A 25,320-nucleotide genomic window follows, 5' to 3' on the forward strand; every position below is an offset into this window, starting at 1 on the left:
TAATAACAGTTGATGAGAAACTAATTCAGGCACTTTCTCTTTTTTTTTTTTTTGTCCGTTTAAAGCAAATGAACAAGTAATTAAAAAGCAGTGTATCCAATTACAACGTTTGGCAACAGTGGTGCACATTTTGCACCGTGCAACTGTTTTGTTCCCTCTCCCAGTTAGAAAAGTCCTACAAAATACATCAGCCAGCCAGAAATCTTTTGCACAGTTAAACAGGCCATTTTGATCACATTCTCTGACCTCTTGGTTTGAGATGGGGAGGAACCATGAGGGAAAAGAAGCACTACTGACACCTAAAAAATAATACAATGATTTCCCACTACTGTGGCAACAATCTGTCCGGGGGAACTCAGTGTGTGATTAATAAGTAGCTGTGTTCGGATAGAGTGGCATATTGCATTATCGGCTTGGCAGTGAACCACTTCTAATAATCTTAGAATGTTTCCATTTACTAAATAAATAATAATGATCTCAATTGTACCAAAAATCGGTTACGAAAATGCCTGTGCAAAAATACATCTCCATATGTACAATTCTTTAACAAAATATGTATTCTGAAATAGCGATAATTCAATATTTGTATTCGGTTTTGTGTACGAAAAAGCCGAAGGAAAAAAAATACACACAAAAAAATAAAAATAAAAAATCATGCTCTACTTCTCAGCGACCTTCGCTGACTGACATCAGTGGAGTTTACAGGAGTTTTAAAGAGAAGCCCCAACTTACACAACAAAATCCAGCTCAACATCTCCCATAAAGATCAACGAGTCAAAAAAAGGATCTATTGCCTTTAAGTTGACAGACCCACATTAAAAATGAGATTTAAATCAGAATGTCCAGCTACTAACCTCTTTAGGGTCACAAAGAACAAAAGCTTGTGTCAGATCCATGCAGAAACGTTCATTCGTGATATAAGGTCTCACTTGTTGAGATGGTGCTGGCCAGACTACTGTATATGTGTCTCACAGTATTGAGTGTCAAATAGATGTCTGCTCCATTGCTGAGATGATAGTGTGTCTGTAATGTTGGTCTATGGCTCAACATCAGCTAGCCACGAGCCCCTTTCTGAGACTGAAACGGCACATAACGATACCACACCTAAGGCATCTTCACCAGGAAACTCTCCTACAATCATTTTCCAGCGAGACTGCAGATTTTAGTACATTAAGATTTCAGCACATGCTTCTTTTAGGGTAATTATAAGAGGTGAAACGTCACCTGCCGGAGCAATTTTTGCACGTGATAGAAGGTTTAATGAATCGAGCCCTTAATGTACCTAAAACTAAATATCTGTATTGTCCAAGTTATGATTTTTAAGAGGATTACAGTATTGTCTTGAGTTTTTTGGAGCTTCGAGAGATGACTGTTGCTCTGAGATTCAGTAAAGACATGCTAGGCTACTTACATAAACCTGAAATTATTCAAAATAAACATGGAGGGTGGATAAATCAAGTGCTTTCACTAACGCGAGGTGTTCAAGCTTGATTTGGGGTTGGATTTTTCAGTAAAAAAAAGAAATTGCAATAAAACAGCCTAAAACAACTAAATAAATAACTAAAATAAATGAAATGTTTTTTTTTTTTTTTTCAAAAAATAATGGAAAATGGTATATGATAAATAGTTTGTTCTGTTTGCTAACCTGTAAACAAAATGTGGTCTTAAAAAAATGTTTAGTTTGCATAATCTTTAAGTTTAGGTTGCTCATGTTGAAACTCCACTCCTGTCATGTCTATCTGCAGTGAGTGTAGTTTAATCTAATACAGCCTTCCAGTGAGAGATCATGTGTATGATTAACTTAAGCTGATTGTGTGTCTGCTTTAGGGATGTTCTTCTCCTGTACACTTCCTCCAAGGCTGAGTAGGATTTCAGTTTCCAGTATTCCCATATGTCCACACGCTCAAGCAAACATACAGAAGAACATCGGTAAAGCAATTTATCTTGTTCGCATCTCACATCCCTCCTATGCTTGGTAGTGTTGGTGAGGCTACGCACCAGCCAAAATCTGTACCTTCCGGCCCCAGCGCAAGTGCTCAGGCTGGGCAGCTCGTGCTCTACACAGCAGGCTTTGTACCCAATGGTGCATTGTATAGATTCATTATAACCTCCGACAGGAGAACTACAGTATATCTCTCTGGCTTATTATCCTATCCCCGGAGAGTGCCCCTGCATGGCTTTGGGAGGAAATCCCCACGAAGGACATCAATGGGCCACCCAGTATGCATTCCACCCTGAGGATTGTGGGAAGAGTAAGAGAAAAAGAAGGCCTCGTGCAGAGTGGCATGAGGGGGCTGAGGGAGCTCTGGGTCCAGCCTACTGCTCAGCACGCTCAGAGCCTCCACACCTGTGTCAGGGACGAGCCTTTGGCTGTGAGAAACACACACACAAGTACAGAAATGTAATGTGTGAGAGGAAAGAGACAGCATTACATTCTAAACTAAAGGAAGGAATCGGATGCTGTTACTAACCTGATGTATGAGTGAATTGTTAGGGAGCCCTGGTGGTCCAGGTATAGAGCGAGCATGCTTGCTCTGGATGTTGTTGATTGATGGAGACTTGGACATTTTGGGCCTGCCAGGACCTTGTCCCCCTCCCCCTCCTGCTCCAGACGCTGTCAAAGTCATTGCAAAATGTAAATAAGAGACAGCACTTTTTATAATCAAGCAAACAGCACATAATAATTATTCCAAGTTTACAAATTAAATTGGGTTTCTAGTGTTTCTGGACTTTCTATAATGATGTGAATACAGAAGAAGAGATTAGTCAGCCTGACTGTTCTGTATGATCACTGTTCAGTTTTGAAGTAAACGTTGAAGAGCGGTAAAGTGAAATTGAACAAGAACTTGATTAGAACTCAACTGAAATGAAACAATAGCAAAATTTCATTTAACCTGAAATGAAAACGTAACCGGTTCAAAGTAAAACTGAAATAACATAGAAACTGGATTTACACTACAATCAAGTGAAAATAAACTGGATCAAAACTAAATTAAAATGAATCAGAAACCAAATTAAAACTAAACTGAAACAGAATAGAAATGGAAACTAGACTAAATTACTATTAGACCGAATGAAAAAAAAACTGAAACCAAAATAAGATGAAATAGAAACTAGATCAAACTAAACTAGATCTAAACAAAGCAAATTAAATTAAATTAACAAATTAAATATCGAATTGATTAATACTAAAAAAAAAGGCATTAGCCAACCTGGATTAAAACTAAATAGAAACTGGATCAAAGAAACTCATTTGAATCTGAAATCATATTAAAAATAAAGCAAAACAGAAACTGATGAGATTAAAACTGAAATAAAACAGAAACCAAATTAACTGAAATGAAACAGAAACTTAAAGCTAAAATGAGATTAGACATATTAAAACTAAACTAAAATTAAATGATCAAAGTTAAACTCAAAATAATCCAAAATGTACATATCTAAACCAAATAAAAAATTGAAATGAAACAGAACCTGAATTAATACCAAAGTGACATTAGATTCTCAAATTACAACTAACTGAAATTAAACAAACTGGACTGAAACTAGGGATGCCTCTTTTTCATGAATGTATTTTACAACAATACAAAGAGCAATGTGTAACATTTTACCAGATTTTAGACTTACTCACTCTTGTTTGTAAATAAAATATTTCACTAGATTTTAGAAAATTATTGTGCACCAGTGATTTTTCTAAAGTATCTTTTGCTGCTGAATTATCCACTAAGTTTATAATAGTATTTTTGTCATAGATTACGATTATATATTTTTTTCATTTGTTATTTTTCATTAAAATTAAGTTGTCTATATGTAGTAGACTGTGTTTAACACACAAAAGAGTGACGATCAGGTAAATACAGAGAAGTATAGAAATTCTACATTTATTAAAAAAAAAAAAAAAACTGTGCTAGTATTGGACTGGATCAGTATCGGCAGATACTCATGATTTTCGGTTTCGGATCGGTTTCTGAAAAAATGGTATTGTTGGATCCCTAACTGAACCCAAAACAGGATGAAACAGAAACTGGATTAAAATGTAAATGAAATTAAACAGAAACCAAATGAAATCTGAAATGAACTAAAATGAAACCAAATCCAGATCAAAACCAAAATGAAACAGCAATCTGGATAAAAATAAATAAATAAAACCAAACACAAGGTTTATGCACCTGTGCTGTTGAGGCTACTTGAGCCAGGTGAGCCCTTCCTCCTTTTTGCTTCCAGACGTGCATCTGCGTGATGATCGCTGCTCTGGTGAACAAATGGCCCAAGGGAGAGGGTGGAGTCGCTGCTGTTCATCACCACGCTCATGCGTTTAATGGACTCGGCCGGGCTGCCTGAGGGAGGGCCACGTCCTGTCGACTCCTGCTTCAAGCTCAAAGAGTTGGCCCTGCCTGGGGTGCAGTTTACCCCCACACTGTACACCCCGCTGTGGGATGACGACAACGTTGTTGACGATGAAGATGAAGAAGGGGTGGAGGCGAGCGAGGTGTGGTAGGCGCTACCAAGACTGGAGGAGTTCATCGCACAGTTCTTCTTAAAAGATGAGGAGGAGGAGGATTCAGAGGTGTAAGTGCTATGGGTGGTAAACAGGGAACTGTTTTTCCGCTTCTTTCCCGAACTGAGGCTACCGCTCGCACTACCGCTGATGCTAACACTGCTGTTAGTACTGCCCTTGACGATAGAGTTACTTAGGCTGGAGGATGGCTCCCGAGCCTTAAAGGACTTCGTACCAGATCGGGATTTGAGGGGTCGGTTGGAGCCCAATGAGGGTAGCGAGGACGAGTGGGCTGAAGGCATCTGGGGTGATGAGGCTGACACGTGTCTAGAAGCGCCACTGTAGGCGGGCTGCTCGGAGGCGGAGGCTTGCGGAGAAGAGCGGGCGTTCAGGGTGGTGCCATATGACAGGACCGGCTTGCTGTCATAAGGCGGTGGTGAGGACAGGCTGAGAAACCCTGCAGAAATGGAGGAGGATGAGGAAGAATGAGAGTTTGTGCTTGTCCGGTGAGAGGCTGTCAGTGTTGTTGCAGAGTTCTCCGACGCCAGAGGGATTTTCCTACAAAAGTAAATGCAAGAAATCACAATTAGGATTCTGTTTTATGGAAGAACAGCTGGCTGTGGGAAGGGTCTCACACACACTTACTTCCACATTTGTGAGTTGACATGTTTGTCCAACATGGCGGTGAGAGTACAACGTACTTGATCCCAGCGCCGGTCGAACGCGTAACAACCTCTACCGTACAATCGACTTCCAAAAGTGCAGTACTGGTGAGAGATACAACATAGACGGTCATTAAAATACAATGGTTGCCTCTGATTTTAAATAGAAAGAGCACAGGCAAAGCCTCAGTTTTTTTTTTTTTTTTTTTTATATGAAGAGACTTCTTTTGTTTGTATTATTTATTAATTTATTTGAATTGGGATTTGTTAAAATTTTAAGGTTAGTTTTATTATTTGATAGATTTCAATTTCACAAAGAAATGTGCAGAATTCTGTCAGAGAAAAATTAAAGGACATTTATAAGTAATCCTAAATCTCATTTTGTTAAAAAAAATTCTTACATTGGTACATGGTACTGAACATCCTCTTCAGGGTTTCAGATCAGGGCAGACTCAAAATGAAACCCACTTTAAAGAGGGTGGCTTGCCACAAAATTGGATTCAAATGAGGTCATGGATATTCATTTAAACTCGTTTTAAAACAGCTTAGTGATTCAAAAACTGGAAATAAATGCAAGTGACTTTCTAAGCAGGCACTTCAGTTTGAGAAATTCACTACTTCAAAAAAAAAATATATATATATATATAATAAAATAAAATAACTCCCTAACACTTTAAGATCACAGGGTTTCTTGTACTTACAACAGCTGGTTGTGGGTGGTAACCTGAATAATGGCAGTCCAGTTTCTCCGTGGCCTCCTCTCTCTCCTCGTTCTCTCCTTCGTCGCTGGAGAGGCGGCTGGTCTCGGTACTGACAGGGGCCGAGTGAGAGTGGTGGGCCTGGTCGTGTGCCATGGCTGGGTTTCCTCCACTGTGAGAGTTACTGCTGTTGAGTCTGAAGATACAGAAAAGCACCTTAACCTTTGCCCTGGTTATCAACGACCGGAACAAAGAACAAACAAAAAAAAACAACTGGAGATCTATAATAAATTTGGTGAATGAATCAAAAGGAAGCCGGTTTAGAGTAAATAGTGTGGCAGGAGGAAGCAACTCACCGTGGAAGCCCAGAGTTATGAGGTTTGGGTTTGCTGAGGGGCAAAGGCTTGGTGGCATCGGCAGTGCCATTGCCATGGGAGACCGGGTGAAGGTCTTGTGAGAGGCGGGAGGGGGGAGGGTGAGGGTCCCTGAGAGGGGGTGCTGGGTGCGAGGGGTCCAACCTGAACTGCAGCTCCTTATCCCGTGCTTTGCTCTTGTGCTCAGCAAGCAGCTTGTCAAAGTGTTGCCGCCGCCCGAGCACCGCCCTCCTCTGGCTCATGGAATGTGTCTGTGGTCAAATGGGGGAATATTTAACAGTTCAGTCAAACAATTAAATGATTGGTTCACATATTCAAAGAAATTTGAACATTAGGGACATCCTAGGTCTGAAAAATACACTGGTGACCATATTGTAATATGGGCCAGGATAATTCTGTTTAAGAGGATATTTAGAAATTAAATAAATCTGGGATAATATTTGAACTTTTTTTTGGTATAATATTAATGTTATATTGGTATATTATTATATTAGAACCAAATTCAAAAATAAAATGCAATCTCAACCGAATATTTTGCTGTATTATTAATTCTATATTGCAATATTATATTTTCAAAATAAAGATACAATATAATATTTAAGCTTATTATTTGCTGTATTATTAATTCTATATTGCAATATTATATTATGCCGATATTCAGCAACAACAACAAAAAATACATGAGATACAATATAATATTTAAGCTTATTATTTTTGCTATGTTATTGATGCTATATTGCTATATTACAAAATAACAAAAATAAAAAACTCAAGATACATACACACACACATTATACACACATATGCGTGTTGTATGTGTGTGTGTGTGTGTGTGTGTGTGTGTATATTTCTTTATTTATTTATTTGTATTAATGCTATATTGCTATATTATTATATTAGGATGATAATTCAAAAATCAAGTAAAATATCAGAGCTTACTATTTTTGTTGTATTATTAACACTATATTGTTATATTATTAGGGCAATACTCAAAAAATAAATAAATAAAATGCGGTACAACATCTAGGCTTGTTCATTTTGCCAGGTTTTAAGTCTGATTTAAAACATCTGACAAAGTCTGACACTTGAATCTTTAGTCTCAATGATTTTTTGGTAACACTTTACAATAAGGTTCTATTAGTTAATGTTAGTTAATGTATTAACTAGCATGAACAAACAATAAAAAAAATTATGGAAATACAGTTGTTCACCATTAGTTCATGTTAATTCACAGTGCATTAACTAATGTGAACAAGCACAACTTTAGATTTTAATAATGCATTACTAAATGTTGGAATCAACATCAACTAAGATTAATAAATGCTGTAGAAGTAGTGTTCATTCTTAGTTCATTTTAACTAAAGCAGTTAACCAATGTTAACTAATGAACCTTATTGTAAAGTGTTACTGATTTTTTTAATACTGATTATTGGAAATAACATAATAACTTCCTATTTGTAAGGACCAAAATATCCAAAGTGCATTCCTAATTCCAACTAAAAACATATTTCAAAGTGTAGAAGGTGGCATACCTTGCATGTTAAGGATCTTGTGCATGGCTTACGTGCTGTCATATCCATAACCCCACAATGGATATCTGGATTAAACTCTCGCTCTGATTAAAGGAAAATAACAGAACAGAACACACAGTTAAAAAAAAGTTCAAGAATTTTTTTTTATTTATTTATTTATTTAATATATCATTTTCTGTGATATATAACATAAATATAGAGTGAAAGTATATAGAGTGAGTATTAGCATTCACCTTGTCTCTTGTACAAGGGTCTTCTGCTACTAGCACTGCTGCTGTCTTGTTTCTTGTCTTGGGGTAAGAGGTGGTGGCCCTTTCCATTGGGGATCTGCCCAGGGGCCAGCTGTGGAGCCTTTGGTATGGAGGGGAAGTTAAGGCCTGACTTCAAGGGAGAGGTGCTCACAGTATTGGAGGAAGAGGAGGAAGTGGAAGAAGAGGCGAGCACATGGGGAAGTTTGGGTGAAGGTTCCACCTTCTGATGGGTCTTCTCTCCTTTAACTGCAGGGATGGGACTGGGAGGCAGAGAAATAAAGAGTCTTATATTGTACCAAATGTGGATGTATTTCAGATTACATCTTATGTATTACGCAAAAATGGGCTGCTTATCACATTTATCCATTAATTCACTTACACTCCATCAAACACACATACACACCTCTCTTGCGGCACCCTATAGGGGAAGTGATGCTTCCAGTGAGTCAGCTTCTCTTTGGTTGGTCTTAAGTCTTTAGTTTGGGAGCTGCTGTTTGCAATGGTGGGGCGTGCAGGTGTGCTTCCACCGACAGCCCCGACCCCAACTCCACCCCCAAGGCTGCTCTTAATTCTAGAGTTTGGAAACGCAGCAGATGGGGGCTTGCTGCTGGAGCTGTGTCTTCTCTCTGAGGGGCAAGATATTTGCAAAGTTTTACTCTTTGAATGCTCAAAATGGTGATGGTAAAAGTAAATAAACAAACAATTTTTACATTTTTATTCAGATTATTTTTTTTCAATCACTGGTAAATTGATTAATTAATTAGTTTAATGTTTTAAGGCTGCCAAAGTTGATAACTGGTATAATTTTTTAAAAAACTATGTACAATTTTTATATGTAATTTCGTTTTTTCCCAGTTAATTATAATAACACTAATATGTAACATAATGGAACTGATATGTAACATCATAAATGACAAACTTTCTTTTGAGTTTCAGTTTAAAAAAAATGCAAATGGCAATCAATTGCTTAACTTTTGAGGACTGACAGAGTTTTGGACTACAAAAATCTTCATCTGGCTTTGCATTTTGTCCAAGACATCTATTTTAATGGGAAGCTGACCAAACCTGCAGTTAAGCTAAGACGATTATTACTTAGACAGACACACATACAGACACTCTCCGCTTCTAAATACACACATTTGCTTTCTCTCAGTAGTAATTACAAGACACGAATGTGCAACAGCATTTAGCCAAATGAGTGAACCGCTGTGCTGCACTAACAAACGCTCTGGTCTCTCTGTACTTGCCTGTCAACAACACACACACACACATACACACACACACACACACAGTCCTGCTGCTCCGGCCTAGCATTCGAAACTAAGCCCTCCAGCAAACTGGGGGCAAACACACACACCCACACACATATTAGTCTGATGTCTCGCCTTTGTTTATCTGTGCTGATAAAACTACAGCAAAAACACACACACAAAATAAAAATAAATGAAGGACACCAGGAAGAAATCCTTGACTTATTTATTCCACACAGACGCTTGCAGCTATTTGCTGGGTTGTTGGCGCTGCTCTGAGAAAGTGAGCCAACAGCAGTTTGAGTAACCAAAGGCCCAATCAACAAAGCCCCAATTACACCAAAACAATCTGCAATATCGTTCCGCCCCATGTTGAAAAGCAATCTGGGATTATTGTAAGGAAACTGAACACCAAATACTGCAACCTGACAAATGACCTCAAGGAACTACCAACATAAAAACAAGAGCCTTGTGCAAAAGGAGGATGATCAGTGTGGACAAAAGCACAGTGTAGAAATGTACCATTTTAAGCTCTTTTTGATAATTGAGAACAAATCAAGAAGCCAGCATCTCTTCAAAACTTTTTATGTGTCTAAAATAGTTAACAAAAAAAATTATTATTGATTTGTCACGATCTTTCATCAGTGATGTCATTTTCCAATAGTAAAAAATATATTTCTAAAATGCATTCTATAACATATATGTGTGCATCCTGCTCTAATCAACTGAGGTGCAGTGTGACTGCAGAATCCAGCAACATCCACAGAAGCATAATTTAGTAAAGTGAAAGATGATATACAGTCGGTTGGTCAATTCAAGCACAGGGGATGTTTTGAGACCATTTTAAACTGATTTGTATCACACAAGAGGATACAAATGTATTTCCTATTTAAGAAGGTAATAAAATACTAATAATAACTGAGCAAATGTCTCCTCCAAAGTGTTTAACATGCAAGTGTTCAACAAGCAGATCTAAACCACTCAATAGAAATGATGGCAAGATTTAAATACACACACACACACACACACACACACACACACACACACACACACACACACACACACTCACACATATATAATATGACTTTAAATTGTTACTAAGGCCAATCTTCTTAGAAATCACTTTTAAAATTTATTTAACTTTCTGACTGCAGATTCATATTTTGTTTGCAATACATATTCCTTAGTACCACAGCTTGTTTCAGCTCATTATGATTTATTAATCCTCATCTTGGATAAGCACTTGCCAGAACTAGATTCTTCCCTACGCTATTAGTCAAGCACTTGAGCATTTAAAAGTTTCATGGTCTGTGTAGTAAATCTGCTCATTAATCTTTCAGTTTCTAGAATAAAAGAGTCCCAGTGTTCATAACATTTGTGTGATTGTGTAATGATGATCTCTTAAACAAAAAACAAAACAAAACAACAAAAACAAAAAAAAAAAACAGCAGAACTGGCTCAGTCTGAGTGCAATAAACAGATCATACTGTGGAATATTAAAACATCAATGCGGTCCTGAAAAACTGATCTGGAAGCTGAACAGAGCGTCAAGCGCACTGATGTCAACATGTTTTGGCTCTCGAGAGAGGGCTGAAACTTTCACAATCTGCACAAATTCTCAGTCCTGTGACATGTTTTTGGATTCAGTTATGGCCACAGGAAATCTTCCAATCAAGTAACAGTTTCATTTTGGGTTCAGATAGCCTGGCAACAGGTGCACAGTGTCATTAATGGTTCATGGATGTTTATGTACACCAAACATGTTGCTTTGAGAGACTAACTAACATATCCACATATTAGGAAGATGCTAAATGACAAAAAAAGTAAAAAAAAATAATTCTGCATATATGCTACAAATTTTAAAAGAAAAATGAGACTACTTTTTTAAAGAATTGGTACATTTTTAAGTTTGATTAATTTTAAAACAATTTAAATTATTCTGAAATAAAATGTTGTAATTATGTTTTGAACTGTGACAGTAATGGAAAATGAATACACCATATTGCTACAACTTTAATATTAGGCGCAGAAGATCTAAAGGCAATACAATATCATTGAATGGCAGACAAAATGTTGTTAATAACAAAACTTAAACCTAAGGCGTTTTGCATTTCATTGGATGTGGCTCTGCAGACTCAAAGCAAACCAAGCTAGATGCATGTTAGAGTAACACAGAATAAAATGTGGCTCCTTCACTTTCAAACACACAGCATATGCAGACAAAATATTTAGCCAATTAAAACAGCCATATGCACTTCACATAAGAAAAGTTTTAGATTTTTTTTTTTTGTATTCATTTATTTATTCGTTCATTCTTTCTGTTGCTCTACTTTACAGCATGCAAAAAGCACCAAATAATTTGCCACTGGGATTTAAAGACATTTTGGCTCCCCCTTGTGGTCAATGCTGAAATAATGAGTCCAAGTGAACAGCTACTATCACTACAGTATGTTAAAAAAACAAATTGATTCAGCATCTGGTAATGGAGACTTTCGTTCAAGCTTAATTATTATGTTCAGAGCTGGAACAAAGCAAGACCTTATCTGGGCCAAGCATTTTCAAAATCAAAACAAGAATAAAATTTCAACAGATTTCAGTGCATAAGAAAAAGATCCTAGCTCCATTAAGTGTTCTCTCCCACAATACAACCATACGATTAACAGCACTTTCTTGAAATTTGTAAAAATGTTCAAATTTGAGCATTTTGGCAGAAGAATTTGTCACATTCATGTGCTAAAACAAATGCTATAGTGTTAAACCACTGCTGACAAGTTTTAAATGGCTCAAAAATAAATAAATAAAATCCTCAAGTAAGTAATTTTCCTCAAAATACAGATCACAGGTTTGTTGAAATGGGAGTGATTTTATTTTTTATTCCCGAAAACTTCTGACGTCTTACGGGAGGTTTTACATGATCTAGATTGGATAAAACAGCACAGACGTGCCAACTAAAAAGAGCACATCAAATATTAACTTGAGGATAGTAAACAGAACTCTGGCAGTGGGTATCAAAGGCTTGTGTTCTTCCCTCTTCATGCTATGATAGTTGAGGGTGAGCAGAGGTGGGGGCTGGAGGGATTTCTGTCTTAAGATTTTTCTAAAACACCTCCATTGAAGACGGCAGAGAGAGCAGAGTGAGAGAAACACAGAGAGTAAGTCGGCTGCGGAGAGCGGGTGATGTTCTTACCGTAGTGTGCTTGGAAGGCCTGGGGTTTGAATACCTGACTGCAGTGGCTGCACATGACCAGGTAGAAGTCATCCTGGGCAGGACACTGGCCAAAGATGGGCATGTCTGTGAAAACACACACAGGCACTCATTAGCAAGTCAAAATGTTTTGTGCTCTCTGACACAGCATGAGGCTGTTGTAACAATGCAGTTAGACATGTAGCTACTTTCAGCTATGCATGACTGTAGAAGTAAATATTATTCATTAGCTCATTAGAAAAAAACTTAAAATGCAATGAATGAACGAATATGGCTTTTCTCTCATCTCTCTATAAAGCTGATAAAGTATTTACATGTAAAGAAAATCAATATAATTGAAGAACAAACCATAAAACAAACCATTTTTCAAACAAATCTACACCTGTTTATTTTTGAATGTATTCATTCAAATATAAAAATGTAAATACATCATTCCAACATTCAAATGTAGATAAACATCTAATACTGTTTATTATTTTTTAAATGTAATTTAGCTAATGAGTTTAAATGTTTATCATGCAAATGGATGAAGAAAAGCGATTTTTAAATGCTTCATAAAAATGTAAAAAAATCTTGTTTTATGTATTAAATGCATTGTTTGTTACACTACCACTCGAAAGTTTGGGGTCAGCAACTATTATTCAGCAAGAATGCATTTATTTGATCAAAAGTGACAGTAAAGATGTTTACACTGTTACAAAAGATTTCTGTTTCAATTAAACGCTGTTCATTCTAAATTTCTTTCCATCAAAGACTAGAATGATCATGTGACAATAAAAAAAAATCATTTTTGTCATTACATGAATAACTTACATTTTAAAAATACATCAAAATAGAAAATATATATTTAAAATTGTAATATTTCACAATTTTGCACAATTTTTGATCGAATAAATGCAGCCTTGGTGAGCATAAGAAATTCATTCAACAACATAAAAAAATTGGAATGGTAACAACCGTTTTAAACATGAATTAAATAAAACATCAAAATCTCACTGCACATTACTATACTGTATATTATAGAACAAATTTGTTCTGGTTGCATGTTCTTATGCAGCTCTCTCTTCATTGTGAACAGACAAATTACTTCTCGCTAGAATCATGTCACTCCTGATTAAGGCACACGGTGTAATTGAGTGTAAATTGCATGTAAAATCTGACCTAACCAGTGAATGGATCCTGAATTGAAACTTCCTAATCTGCCATCAGATCATACACACACAAAATGCCTAAGCACACTTGTTTCCACAGTGCACTGACTTAATGAACAGACTCTATCCGCTACGCTGTCAGTTTATCAACAGCCTGGTTCAGGTGAGGCCACCCAGACCATGACGGAGATGTTCCGGGAAAAGCAAATGGGTGAGTTCATGTGGTTCAGGGGGTCACCTGCAGCAGCACTACTCTGTTTTCATAAGAAAGGAAAGAAAAGCTGCTTTTCCACCAAAATTACCAGGAACAATTTGTCCCAGGAACTCCCCCTCACCCCCACAATTCAATCGCGGTCTAAAGTACAGAGAAGATTAGGCAAATAGTCTGGTGACGTAGGTCTGCACGCGTTTCTCAATACAAAGTAACTTATGCAAATTTCAGACTTGCATTCTCGGTAGTTTGGATTTCGCAAGTTTGACTCTGGAGTGTGAACTCCCGTGGACGGGACGACACAAGTCCGGTAATTTTGCAAAGATAACATCAGTCAGCTCACCTTGGCTACTGCAATTTTTCTCATTGAATTTATGAAACACCACTGCCTCTTTTCGGTTTCATTTAAACATATTAATAGCCGCAGAGACCAATACAGAGACATCTCTGGACTAGCCGAGGTGAGGCTGCTCTCGTTGGGATACATGAGCACTGAGCGCCCAGTGATCGCCTGGAGCTCACGTCTCCGAAATCAGCAAAGCGCATTTTCAAATAGGTGCTGTCTTTATAAATAAACCACAGATTTGAGTTTAAACATCTACATTCTCGCCTGAAATACTCTTAAAATTACATTTCATCATGACACAATAGGGCCTTTCGCACCGCTTTAGTTCCAGAACTAAATGTACAGTACTAAAGTACTGGGACGATTCTGCGCAAACTATTTCCCAATACCATTTAAAGGGTTGCATTCACACCGAGAGTGTGTACTAGGACGTGACGCAAGCTCAACCAATCAGCATGTTCAGCGCTCAAGTCCCGCCCCCGAAAGTTCCGGACCTTTGAAAAGTACTACCTAGCGAGCAGGGACTTTCTGAGGTGTAAATTCTGAGGGGGAACCTCATTTAGATCATGGTTTCTGTGGTGAAAACACACCGAGTACCGGCCCCAAGTCCCTAGTTCCCGGGGAAAGTTCCTGCATTGGAAACGGGGCTAAATACTGTAAAGTAAAAAGTAAAAAGGGATAGCCAGCCAATGTGCCAGAATTTCACAGGTTGTCTGGGGAGGGGGAGGGGAAGGGGGTCCTCCACCGAACGAGGTGTGTGGGAGAGCCAGTGAGGAAAAGAGTAATTGAGTGGGAGAACGAGGAGGAGAAGAAAGTGAGATTGCAGATTAAAATTGGCAGTTGTAATGTTGTGAAATATCTGCAAGGCCGAACGAGCTGAGGAGAGCCGTGTAGTAAGTGTCATTTGGCTTTCAAAATGAATACTTTCAGAGAGTGCCCTGAATTGACAGCAGAGTTTGTGGAAAACAGTCTACCAAAACCACACAAATAACTGCACCAAAAATAGATGAAAGCAGAGGAAAAAATATCTGCACATTTCAAAAAAAATCTCTCTTAGTCTCTGCTATTTAGCAAGGCTTAATGTGGGCCTTGCTACAAATGAAAAATACCTGTTCTAGACTCTTTAGGAAAACATCTAAAAAACTTGACCACTTTATAACAAACAAGATTATATGCTAGACCAGGAAAAAAATGATTTTTTGTTTAAGGGCAAAAGATTCAAATAATATGTGAGATTTAAAAATGGTCACTGTAATGTTGTTTTTCAAACTTGGAAAAAAAAAATAGAGATATCTATATATATTTAATTCAAATATAAAAATGAAAATAATAATTTTTCAAACTGGCAAATAAGTAAACATCCAAAACTGTGTAATTATTGTTTAAAATGTAGTTTTGTTAACAAGTTGTTAATGAGAAAATTGAACAAGAAAAGCAATGTGGAAATGCACTTGATTTTCCCACATTGTTTTTTTTTTTTTTTTTTTACATTTAACAACATTTTAAAATCTGAATTAAAGATCTAAACCTGACAAATACAGTGCCACTTGAAAGTTTGTGAACCCCTTGCAGAATCTGTGAAAATGTGGGTAACCACAATGCATTAAGAGCTTTGGGGGGGTGAAATACCATGTAAACTTTTCTGAAAAAGTCAGTTCCCATCAGAAACACATCCATATAAAATTCAATATTTAGGATTTTCTTTCTATATTTCGCACATTGTGAACAGTGATCTTGCTCTGCCTACTACAGTATTTTCTCCTCTGTGTCTGTCTTCAGGGTCGCTGGCCTCTGTTAACGGCCGTTTACGGACTAAATATAATGATAACGTAATATTTCCACAAGGGGTGTCGCGATATACCAGTATCGACGATAACCGTGATATTCAAAGCAACAATTATCGATATTGTGTTAATTTAGTGTGTGACGATATACCGGTATTAGCGATAACTGCAATATTTAAAATGAACAGTTCTCTTATAACACCACATGCAAATACAGGTGCTGGTCATATAATTAGAATATCATCAAAAAGTTGATTTATTTTACTAATTCCATTCAAAAAGTGAATCTTGTATATTATATTCATCCATTACACACAGACTAATATATTTCAAATGTTTATTTCTTTTAATTTTGATGATTATAACAGACAACTAAGGAAAATCCCAAATTCAGTATCTCAAAAAATTAGAATATTGTGAAAAGGTTCAATATTGAAGACACCTGGTGCCACACTCTAATCAGCTAATTAACTCAAAACACCTGCAAAGGCCTTTAAATGGTCTCTCAGTCTAGTTCTGTAGGCTACACAATCATGGGGAAGACTGCTGACTTGACCGTTGTCCAAAAGACGACCATTGACACCTTGCACAAGGAGGGCAAGACACAAAAGGTGATTGCAAAAGAGGCTGGCTGTTCACAGAGCTCTGTGTCCAAGCACATTAAAAGAGAGGTGAAGGGAAGGAAAAGATGTGGTAGAAAAAAGTGTACAAGCAATAGGGATAACCACACCCTGGAGAGGATTATGAACCAAAACCCATTCAAAAATTTGGGGGACATTCACAAAGAGTGGACTGCAGCTGGAGTCATTGCTTCAAGAACCACTACGCACAGACGTATGCAAGACATGGGTTTCAGCTGTCACATTCCTTATGTCAAGCCACTCTTGAACAACAGACAGCGTCAGAAGTGTCTCGCCTGGTCTAAAGACAAAAAGGGCTGGACTGCTGCTGAGTGGTCTAAAGTTATGTTCTCTGATGAAATTAAATTTTGCATTTCCTTTGAAAATCAGGGTCCCAGAGTCTGGAGGAATAGAGGAGAGGCACACAGTCCACGTTGATTGAGGTCCAGTGTAAAGTTTCCACAGTCAGTGATGGTTTGGGGTGCCATGTCATCTGCTGGTGTTGGTCCACTGTGTTTTCTGAGGTCCAAGGTCAACACAGCCGTATACCAGGAAGTTTACCAGTACCTGGTTTAAGGGCCATGGTATCCCTGTTCTTAATTGGCCATCAAACTCGCCTGACCTTAACCCCATGGAAAATCTATGGGGTATTGTGAAGAGGAAGATGTGATATGCCAGACCCAACAATGCAGAAGAGCTGAAGGACACTATCAGAGCAACCTGGGCTCTCATAACACCTGAGCAGTGCCACAGACTGATCGACTCCATGCCACACCGCATTGCTGCAGTATTTCAGGCAAAAGGAGCCCCAACTAAGTATTGAGTGCTGTACATGCTCATACTTTTCATGTTCATACTTTTCAGTTGGCCAAGATTTCTAAAAATCCTTTCTTTGTATTGGTATTATGTAATATTCAAATTTTCTGAGATACTGAATTTGGGATTTTCCTTAGTTGTCTGTTATAATCATCAAAATTAAAAGAAATAAACATTTGAAATATATCAGTCTGTGTGTAATGAATGAATATAATATACAAGTTTCACTTTTTGAATGGAATTAGTGAAATAAATCAACTTTCTTTTTGATGATATTCTAATTATATGACAAGCACCTGTACTCCAGCTCCAGTACCTGGTTGAGCTCCCAAGTGGCAGTATTGTGCCTTAACGATGACACCTGTCACACAAGAAGAAGACACAGTGCTCACAGCTACTCCGAGGAGAGCCGTGTTCGTCAGCGTAATAGCCATTATTTTACTAGTCATAGAATGTGAAACGTTATATTAACCTGTTAACAGCAGTTTTCTGTGTTAATATATTTAAGTAAAGGGTGGTTATTTTAATAAGTACCGCATTTTCTTTACTCGTCTTATTTTTATATTTGCAATCAATACGGCCTGTTCGTAATAACACTTTATTTCTTTGTTCAAATCTATTAACAGTTACACAATTAAAACTGATCTTGAAAAACTAAGCGACCACATTGCTACATTAAACTCTGTAAAATGTTAAGTTGGTCGCAGTGCCATGCACTTAATGCCTCATCTGCGCTCATTCTTCAGTAAGGTTCATTAGTTAACATGAGTTAATTACGTTAGTTAACATATATAAATAACATAAATAATAATGAACAATATTTCCACAGCATTTATTAATCTTAGTTCATGTTAATTTCAGCATTCACTTATGCATTATTATAAAGTTGTGTTTGTAAACATTAATGCACTGTGAACTAACATGAACAATGAATGACTATTTTATTAACATTAACAAAGATTAATAAATTGTGTAATAAATGTATCATTCATTGTTCATTCATGATAGTTGATACATTAATGTTAACAAATGACATCTTATTATAAAGTGTTACCATTAATATTTATCCACCATACTGTTGAAATTTAACATTGTTGTTTATTTAATCTGTCAATATTTTAATTCAAAACATTTCACACACATTGTCATAATTAAAAATTCAATAATTCATATTCACCTTCCAGAGTTCACTTCCAAAATATTCAATCGGTTTAAAAATACGATGTATAATATTCGACAAAAAGTACATTTTATTTAACTTTACCACTAATTCAGTGGTTCAAATTCTGCAGAAAATTCATCATTGAACAAATGGGAACTGCAGGAACAGCAGTGGAGTCGCTCACCAGCTGGTGGCACAAGATCAAAGCAACAAGTCATTCATTCACAAAAAATTATTTACAGAAATGGAGCATAAATCCTAAGAGGCCATGGTTTATTAATATTTTTTCTTTCTTGCTTTCTCGTGATCACGACATAACGAAAGTTGTTTTCTGTGTCATAAACTTACTGCTTATTAAAACCAAGGTTAACATCACTCATCGTATTGTGTTTGCACCTATATCTTATTTGTGCATCTTTGAAGTACATGCTTGTTAGCTAATAACCGGGGACATTTTCTACATTTCTTTGTGGAAACCAAACACACACACACACACACACACACACACACACACACACACACACACACACACACACACACACACACACACACACACAACACTTTTCAAACAGCATCCCAAGCTTGTAACGTACATGATATCAGTCAAAGCATATCCTACATTACTACTAAAAAATACAAATTGTGTATAACTTTATTTAAAATAAAAGGAAAATAAAGGGTGTTGAATTCAAGCAGCTCTAAAAGATTTAAGAATAGTTCTCTGCATCCTTCTGAAGGCGCTCTGCCTGAGTTTGCAGTGTTGCTTTGACCATTTAAACATGTTAATTACACAAACAAAATGTTTAGCGTACTGTCTCAGGAAAAAATATCAACAAAAGCAAAATTTGCAGAAATATCCATAATATACAGTACGAGCTCACAGTTTTTCTGTCGATCAGATGCGCATTGTTGCGTTCGTTACTATAGCAACAGTAGATCAAACAAATCAAACAAACAAATCAAATCAAACAAATCAGAACCAGTATGTATTTGCGGAAAAGCTGATAAAGACTCAAAATACTGAGATCTGAGGTCTTCTTTATGTCACTCTATTAGTTCATTGAGGCGCGTTTAGCATCGTTGGAGAATCTTAGAGTGTGACGTAAGACGGAAACCCCAGTATTACAACTCAACCGGAAACTAATCAACCGGAAACCGGAAACAATACATGTCTTAGATGTAACGTTAAAGTTAGTTCTGTATATCAGCGTTGGGTTAAATAGCATTATAATCTCCTTTGGAAGAGAAAGCTGCTTACATGTGGCTTCACGTCGAAACGAGTAACAGTGAAGATGCTGAATTAAACGTAAACACAGCTTTTGAGTCTTAATCAGCTTTTCTGCATATACGTGCTGATCCTGATAATCACAAATTCTTCTTACACTTTGCTCCATTTCTGCAGATCAGTTTTTGTGAATGAATTACTTGCTCTACCTGTTGGTCTTCATCAACACCCGCTTGCGCCACCTGCTGGTAAGCGACTACCAGCAGCTGGAGATCATGCATCGGTACTCTACTGCTATTGCTGCAGTTCCTGGATGTGCAATGCACAAAATCTGAAACACTGAATTAGTTAAAGCAAACCTGTAAAGTGAAATAAAATGGACTGAAAATTGCCTTTCAAATATTATACATCGTATTTTTAAACAGATTGAATATTTTGGAAGTAAACTCTAGAAGGTACATATAAATTATAGAATTTTTAATTAAGAAAATGTGTGTGAAATATTGAAATATTGACAGCTTAAATAAACAGCTTAAAATTTCAGCCCCTAAAAATGCAAGCCCTGAAAATTCAAGGCATAAAAATGCAAGCACTCTTAATGCAATGCATTATTTTTTTTCAGTTAGTACAATTCAACATGTTTTTTGTTTCAAGGACATTTGTCATTATTTTACTTCCACAGATATGTAACATTACATTACTAATAAATTAAATTTGACAGCATCTGTCTTGTAATGTCATAGCTGCTCCCTAATAACTAAACCAATTCAATTAAGTACAATGGATTATTTACATAATTATAACATTACATAACATTACTTTTTAATCTCTAAAACAGTGACATTTTAGTGTGAGTCCAAATGAATTGTGTTCCTTTTCAAACAAAACAATTAAAAAGCAGAAGTCTGATCTGAAAAGGTCAAATAGGCAAAATGAATATCACTAGCAAATATAAGTCTCTGCTGTCAGGTGTATGTAAAACTTTTTATGTCAGTAGATGAAATATTAAATTATCAGTATGCTCACATATGCTTGATAATAATAATAATAATAATTTTATATACTGTACATACATATTCATACACACACACATACACACACATACATATAAAGGGTAATATTGCAAATTATTATTACAATTTAAAACAAATGTTTTCTATTTTAATATATTTTTAGACGCAATTTATTCTTGTCATTACTCAAGTTTTCAGTGTCACAGCCTTCAGAAATCATTCTTATATGTTTATTTGGCTGCTCAAAAAACAATTCTTATTATCAGTGTTAAAACAATTGAGCTGTTTAATATTTTTTTTGGAAATGTGAATTGTTTTCAGGATTTTCTGAAGCATAGAAAATTCAAAAGAACGTCATTTATTTGGAATATTTTACTGTCACTTTTAATTAACAATGCATTCTTGCTGAGGAAAAATATAAAAATTGTAGTATATTCTATAAAATACACAGATTACACACATATATAAACACTGCATATTATTAGAACTAGAGCTGTAAGTTTAACTCATTAATTTGATACAACTGGTTATATTAAAAATGGTTAAATTAATATGACATGCCATCTTACAAACGAGTAAGTCATGACACAACAACCAAACAAAGATGTCCATCTGATTCATACATGCATAGGTAGACCTGACTTTTTTGTACGATTTACAAGAAATGAAAATATTCATAACATGCAGATGCTGACGTAAAGCTGAGTCATCTAAATTGCCAAGGTATATTTAAACTGTCAGTAAGTCACTTCTAGACCAGACAGCACAACCTCAACAAGAAAAAGCAGGCATATTTCACACACATCCAAAGTATACAAATGCAAACGGGTAGTACAAACAAAGATTTATAGGGCCTAAGGACCTATTTTCACGGGTAGCCTTAAAGGTTACATGCTATATTTTTAACTAAAGCTTTGAGGGATTCCTACAGAGAGAAACATCCATTTCAAAGAACATGAGGAGAACGCTGTCCTTTAAAAATTCCAAATGAGCTTTCCAGCATAACAACGAAACAAAATCTGAGCCTTAGCGCTCCTCCGGATATCAATCCCAACATTAGACAACAACATGCTTATGACAGCACATCAGAGATGCAGACAGGATACGCTCACTCCATCAGAGCTGGGTTGGCCTGACATGAAAACCACAGATATTCTAGTGTCTTCTAATCATGTGTCTCAGGTCTGAGAAGAAGTGGAGGACAGACAGAATGTGCTGCAATAGAGAGAACTGAGATGGGAATGGAAGCGAAGGATACGAAAATGAAGGAGGGAGAAAAGAGGGAGAGAAAAAGAGATTGTGACAAAGCGAGAGAGACACAGAGATGGCGATAAGGTGAGAGGGAGAGACAGGAAGAGAGAGAGAGAGAGACTGTGAGCGGATAATTTGACCATCCCTTTCATTGTCATTGATAAACGATCTAACTAGAGAAGCTCTTAGAAGCCCAGCATACGAACACCCTCGCAGGTTTAACTCCACGCCTGGTGTGTCTGTGTCTCCTCCCCGCTTGCTTTTCCCCATCTGATGAAGAGCTGCAAGATCTTCACCACACATCTATCCATTCAGTCACCTTTCACTGATCATCGTACAGAAATCGTGCAAGTGCAAGGTTTGGTAATCACTCTTCAGTCAGTCACTGATGACAATGAGGACTGGTAATCTATTTATGTTATACACACCCTTCCAAACTGGCACTGAAACAAATCAACAAAACTAAACTTTTCTTTTCCATCTGAAATCCAACAACTTTATATAAAAACACACTACCGGTCAAATGTTTGGGGTCAGTATTCTTTTTGAAAGTAATAAATTATACATATAAAAAAAAGAAATAAAACTTTTATTCAGCAGGGATACATTATACTGATCAAAAGTGACAGTTAAGATATTTATATGTGGCAAAATGTTTTCTCTTTTCAAATTTATTTTCATTAATTTATGCAAATCAAAGAATCCTGAAAAAAAAAATGTAATAATGATGCAGAAAATTCAGCTTTGCCATCACATAAATAAAATACATTAAAAATATTAATAGTAGAATAAGTTATTTTAAATTGTAATTTTTCACAATAATACTGTTTTTAATGTATTTTTAACAAAATAAATGTAGATTTGGTGAATATGAGAGACTTCTTTCGAAAAGTCAATAAAACTTTGATCTTTGTTATAATACATTCTCAAAACTATGTGTAAGACTCAAGGGCAGTGATGAGCCTTGTTTGTTTCTTAGCAGATTAGTTACGTTAGGCCTGTAATGATAACAACTTTGTTGTGCGATATACTGCCCCAGAAATAACTGTGATTAGCAATATTTTTGTCATTTTAAAGACCATTGTATGCCACTGAATATATAATCGTAATGTAACCGCTTAATAATGCAAGAAGGCCTACATACTTCTAAATGACAACAAACTTTTAATTTTGAAGAATATTTAGATCATGGAAATTAAGTATCAAAATATGAGATACCTTAAAAAAAATTGAATAAATAGTAAATAAACATTTTCTAACAAAAAGTGCAAAGTAACAAGTAGAAAAAAAATAAAAATGCACAAAGAACTTTTATGGAGATTTTTCCATCTACAGATTTTTCCCTGACCTTCTTTTCACAGGGGTGCACAGTACACTATTGCTGAAGAACACAATCACTACTTAGCAGTCAGATGTCTGTATGTGCACAAAGGCACAGATCCCTAAACAAGATCTGCAGATGAAACTTTTTTTTAGAAGCATTTTTTAAATTTGAACTAGCACCTCATGACTACACCACGTTATGTACAAGAAGCTCCAAAAGACACAGGCGCACAAAAGACACATAAAAGTCTGCCATGTACCTGTCTGTGTTTATATTGTTTAGTTTCAACTGATAACCATGAGCTGTACAAGCTTTAAAACGACAGTTCACCCAAAAACATTCTGCTATCATTTACCCGCCCTCGTGTTGTATCAAACCTGCCTGATTTTCTTTCTTCTGTGGAACATAATAGAAGATATTTTGAGAAATGTTTTTTGTCTATACAGTCAATGGTCATTAAAATGGTTTGGTTACCAACATCCTTCAAAAGCTTTGAAGTTTGCGTTTCACAGAAGAAAGAATGTATTAGAGGTTTGTAACACCATGAGAGTGAATAAATGACATTTTTTAATTTTTAAATGAACTCTCTTTTTTAATCAGTATGAATATATTATATTTATACAATTCATAGACGTGAATGTTTTAAGGATATTTTCTTTTCATTTTTTCCCCTCAATCATCCTGCAGGCCAGGCTGACAACACTTTCCTGACTATACAATAACATAGTAGAGCACAAGAGTGCTCTTAAGCTAAGGCATAGAAGCAATAACATCCACATATACAGCTCAACATATGCTACTTTCAACACATCCTCACACATAAATATTTTAGTTGGAGACAAATCTAAAACTGAAACTTAAATCTTAATAAAGATGTGTTCGAAGCGTTGGCTTTACTCTGACCTGAGAACAGTCCTGCTTAATTAATTCTGAATTTAAATAAAATAAAAAAAACCTGATAACAGCGCAACAGAAAACCAGCAATGATTAAGTCCATACAGGCAAAAAGGTGTTGTTTTTCATCTTATGTAACCCTAAGGTTGACATATCTGACAGATTCCTGTGCGACGACTTTGGTCTTTCAAGACGTAATCAATTTACTCTAAATTGTTCAATGGAGCAGCGGTGCACATGATAGCTCTACTGTTTGTCAATGCAAATGCACATGCACTGTTAGATAAATGCCCTGACAGGTACAGTATCTGACACTTCCTATACTAACGGAAAAGAGCAATAAAGAGGCCTGGCGATGGCATGTTTATAAACCTCACGGCAACTTAGTATAAAGCTAAGATCTGTTAGAATAATCTACTGTCAATTAAAGAAATTCAAACGTATTTAAAAATAGCCGTGATGGTCACTGTAAGATGTCACCTGCTCTGTTGGGGTTACTAAAATGCTAGTTACACGCATTTCATTTACAAAAACTGGATTAAAAATCTTATTGACAACTATCTTGATCATTAGACATAAATGAGTCACTTATATTCATTTAAATCGAAGATCTAACATAAAGTCGGCTTGCAAAATAAAATTAGGGTGATCATAACTTTAACGTGAAACAGCTAGTAAACAAATATGTAATAAATATAAATGACATACTGAATTGAGTGTAAATTATTTTATTATATGAGACGAAAAAGGTCGCTGAGGTGTCCAGGAACACTAAAGAAAATCTCGACCTGTCCGTGTTTAAATCAGACTGTATGTCCCTATTTATTAAAAGGATACTTACCAGAGAGTCATGTAATAATATAGTTCTACATATGGTTCATAATTCTGACATTTAAACAATGAGTGTATCATAAAATGTGTGACTACAATAAACTTATCCAAACATATTAGGTTTGTAGATTTCTGTTCAAATGGCTTAACAGTGTTTGAACATATTTAAGACATTTCAAACATGACAATTACATGTATATAGCATGTATTATACTCGTACTA

General features: G+C 36.2%; 1 protein-coding gene across 2 annotated transcripts in view; it reads right to left on the minus strand.

The window, feature by feature from the left end:
- Positions 1–33: 33 nt before the first annotated feature.
- Positions 34–25,320, minus strand: part of LOC109098498 (ataxin-7-like) — a 32,143-nt gene continuing 6,856 nt past the window's right edge. For both annotated transcript variants that reach the window (XM_042766252.1, XM_042766253.1), the window contains 10 exons: positions 12,453–12,557; positions 8,419–8,641; positions 7,998–8,275; positions 7,765–7,847; positions 6,215–6,483; positions 5,862–6,054; positions 5,144–5,265; positions 4,170–5,056; positions 2,472–2,614; positions 34–2,370 (listed from right to left, as the gene is read on the minus strand). In XM_042766252.1, the coding sequence (XP_042622186.1) occupies positions 2,353–2,370; positions 2,472–2,614; positions 4,170–5,056; positions 5,144–5,265; positions 5,862–6,054; positions 6,215–6,483; positions 7,765–7,847; positions 7,998–8,275; positions 8,419–8,641; positions 12,453–12,557 (2,321 nt within the window). In that variant the 3' untranslated portion in view covers positions 34–2,352. The remainder of the gene's footprint in view (positions 2,371–2,471; positions 2,615–4,169; positions 5,057–5,143; positions 5,266–5,861; positions 6,055–6,214; positions 6,484–7,764; positions 7,848–7,997; positions 8,276–8,418; positions 8,642–12,452; positions 12,558–25,320) is intronic.

The sequence above is a fragment of the Cyprinus carpio genome, chromosome A11, assembly GCF_018340385.1.
Source record: "Cyprinus carpio isolate SPL01 chromosome A11, ASM1834038v1, whole genome shotgun sequence".
NCBI lineage: Eukaryota > Metazoa > Chordata > Actinopteri > Cypriniformes > Cyprinidae > Cyprinus > Cyprinus carpio.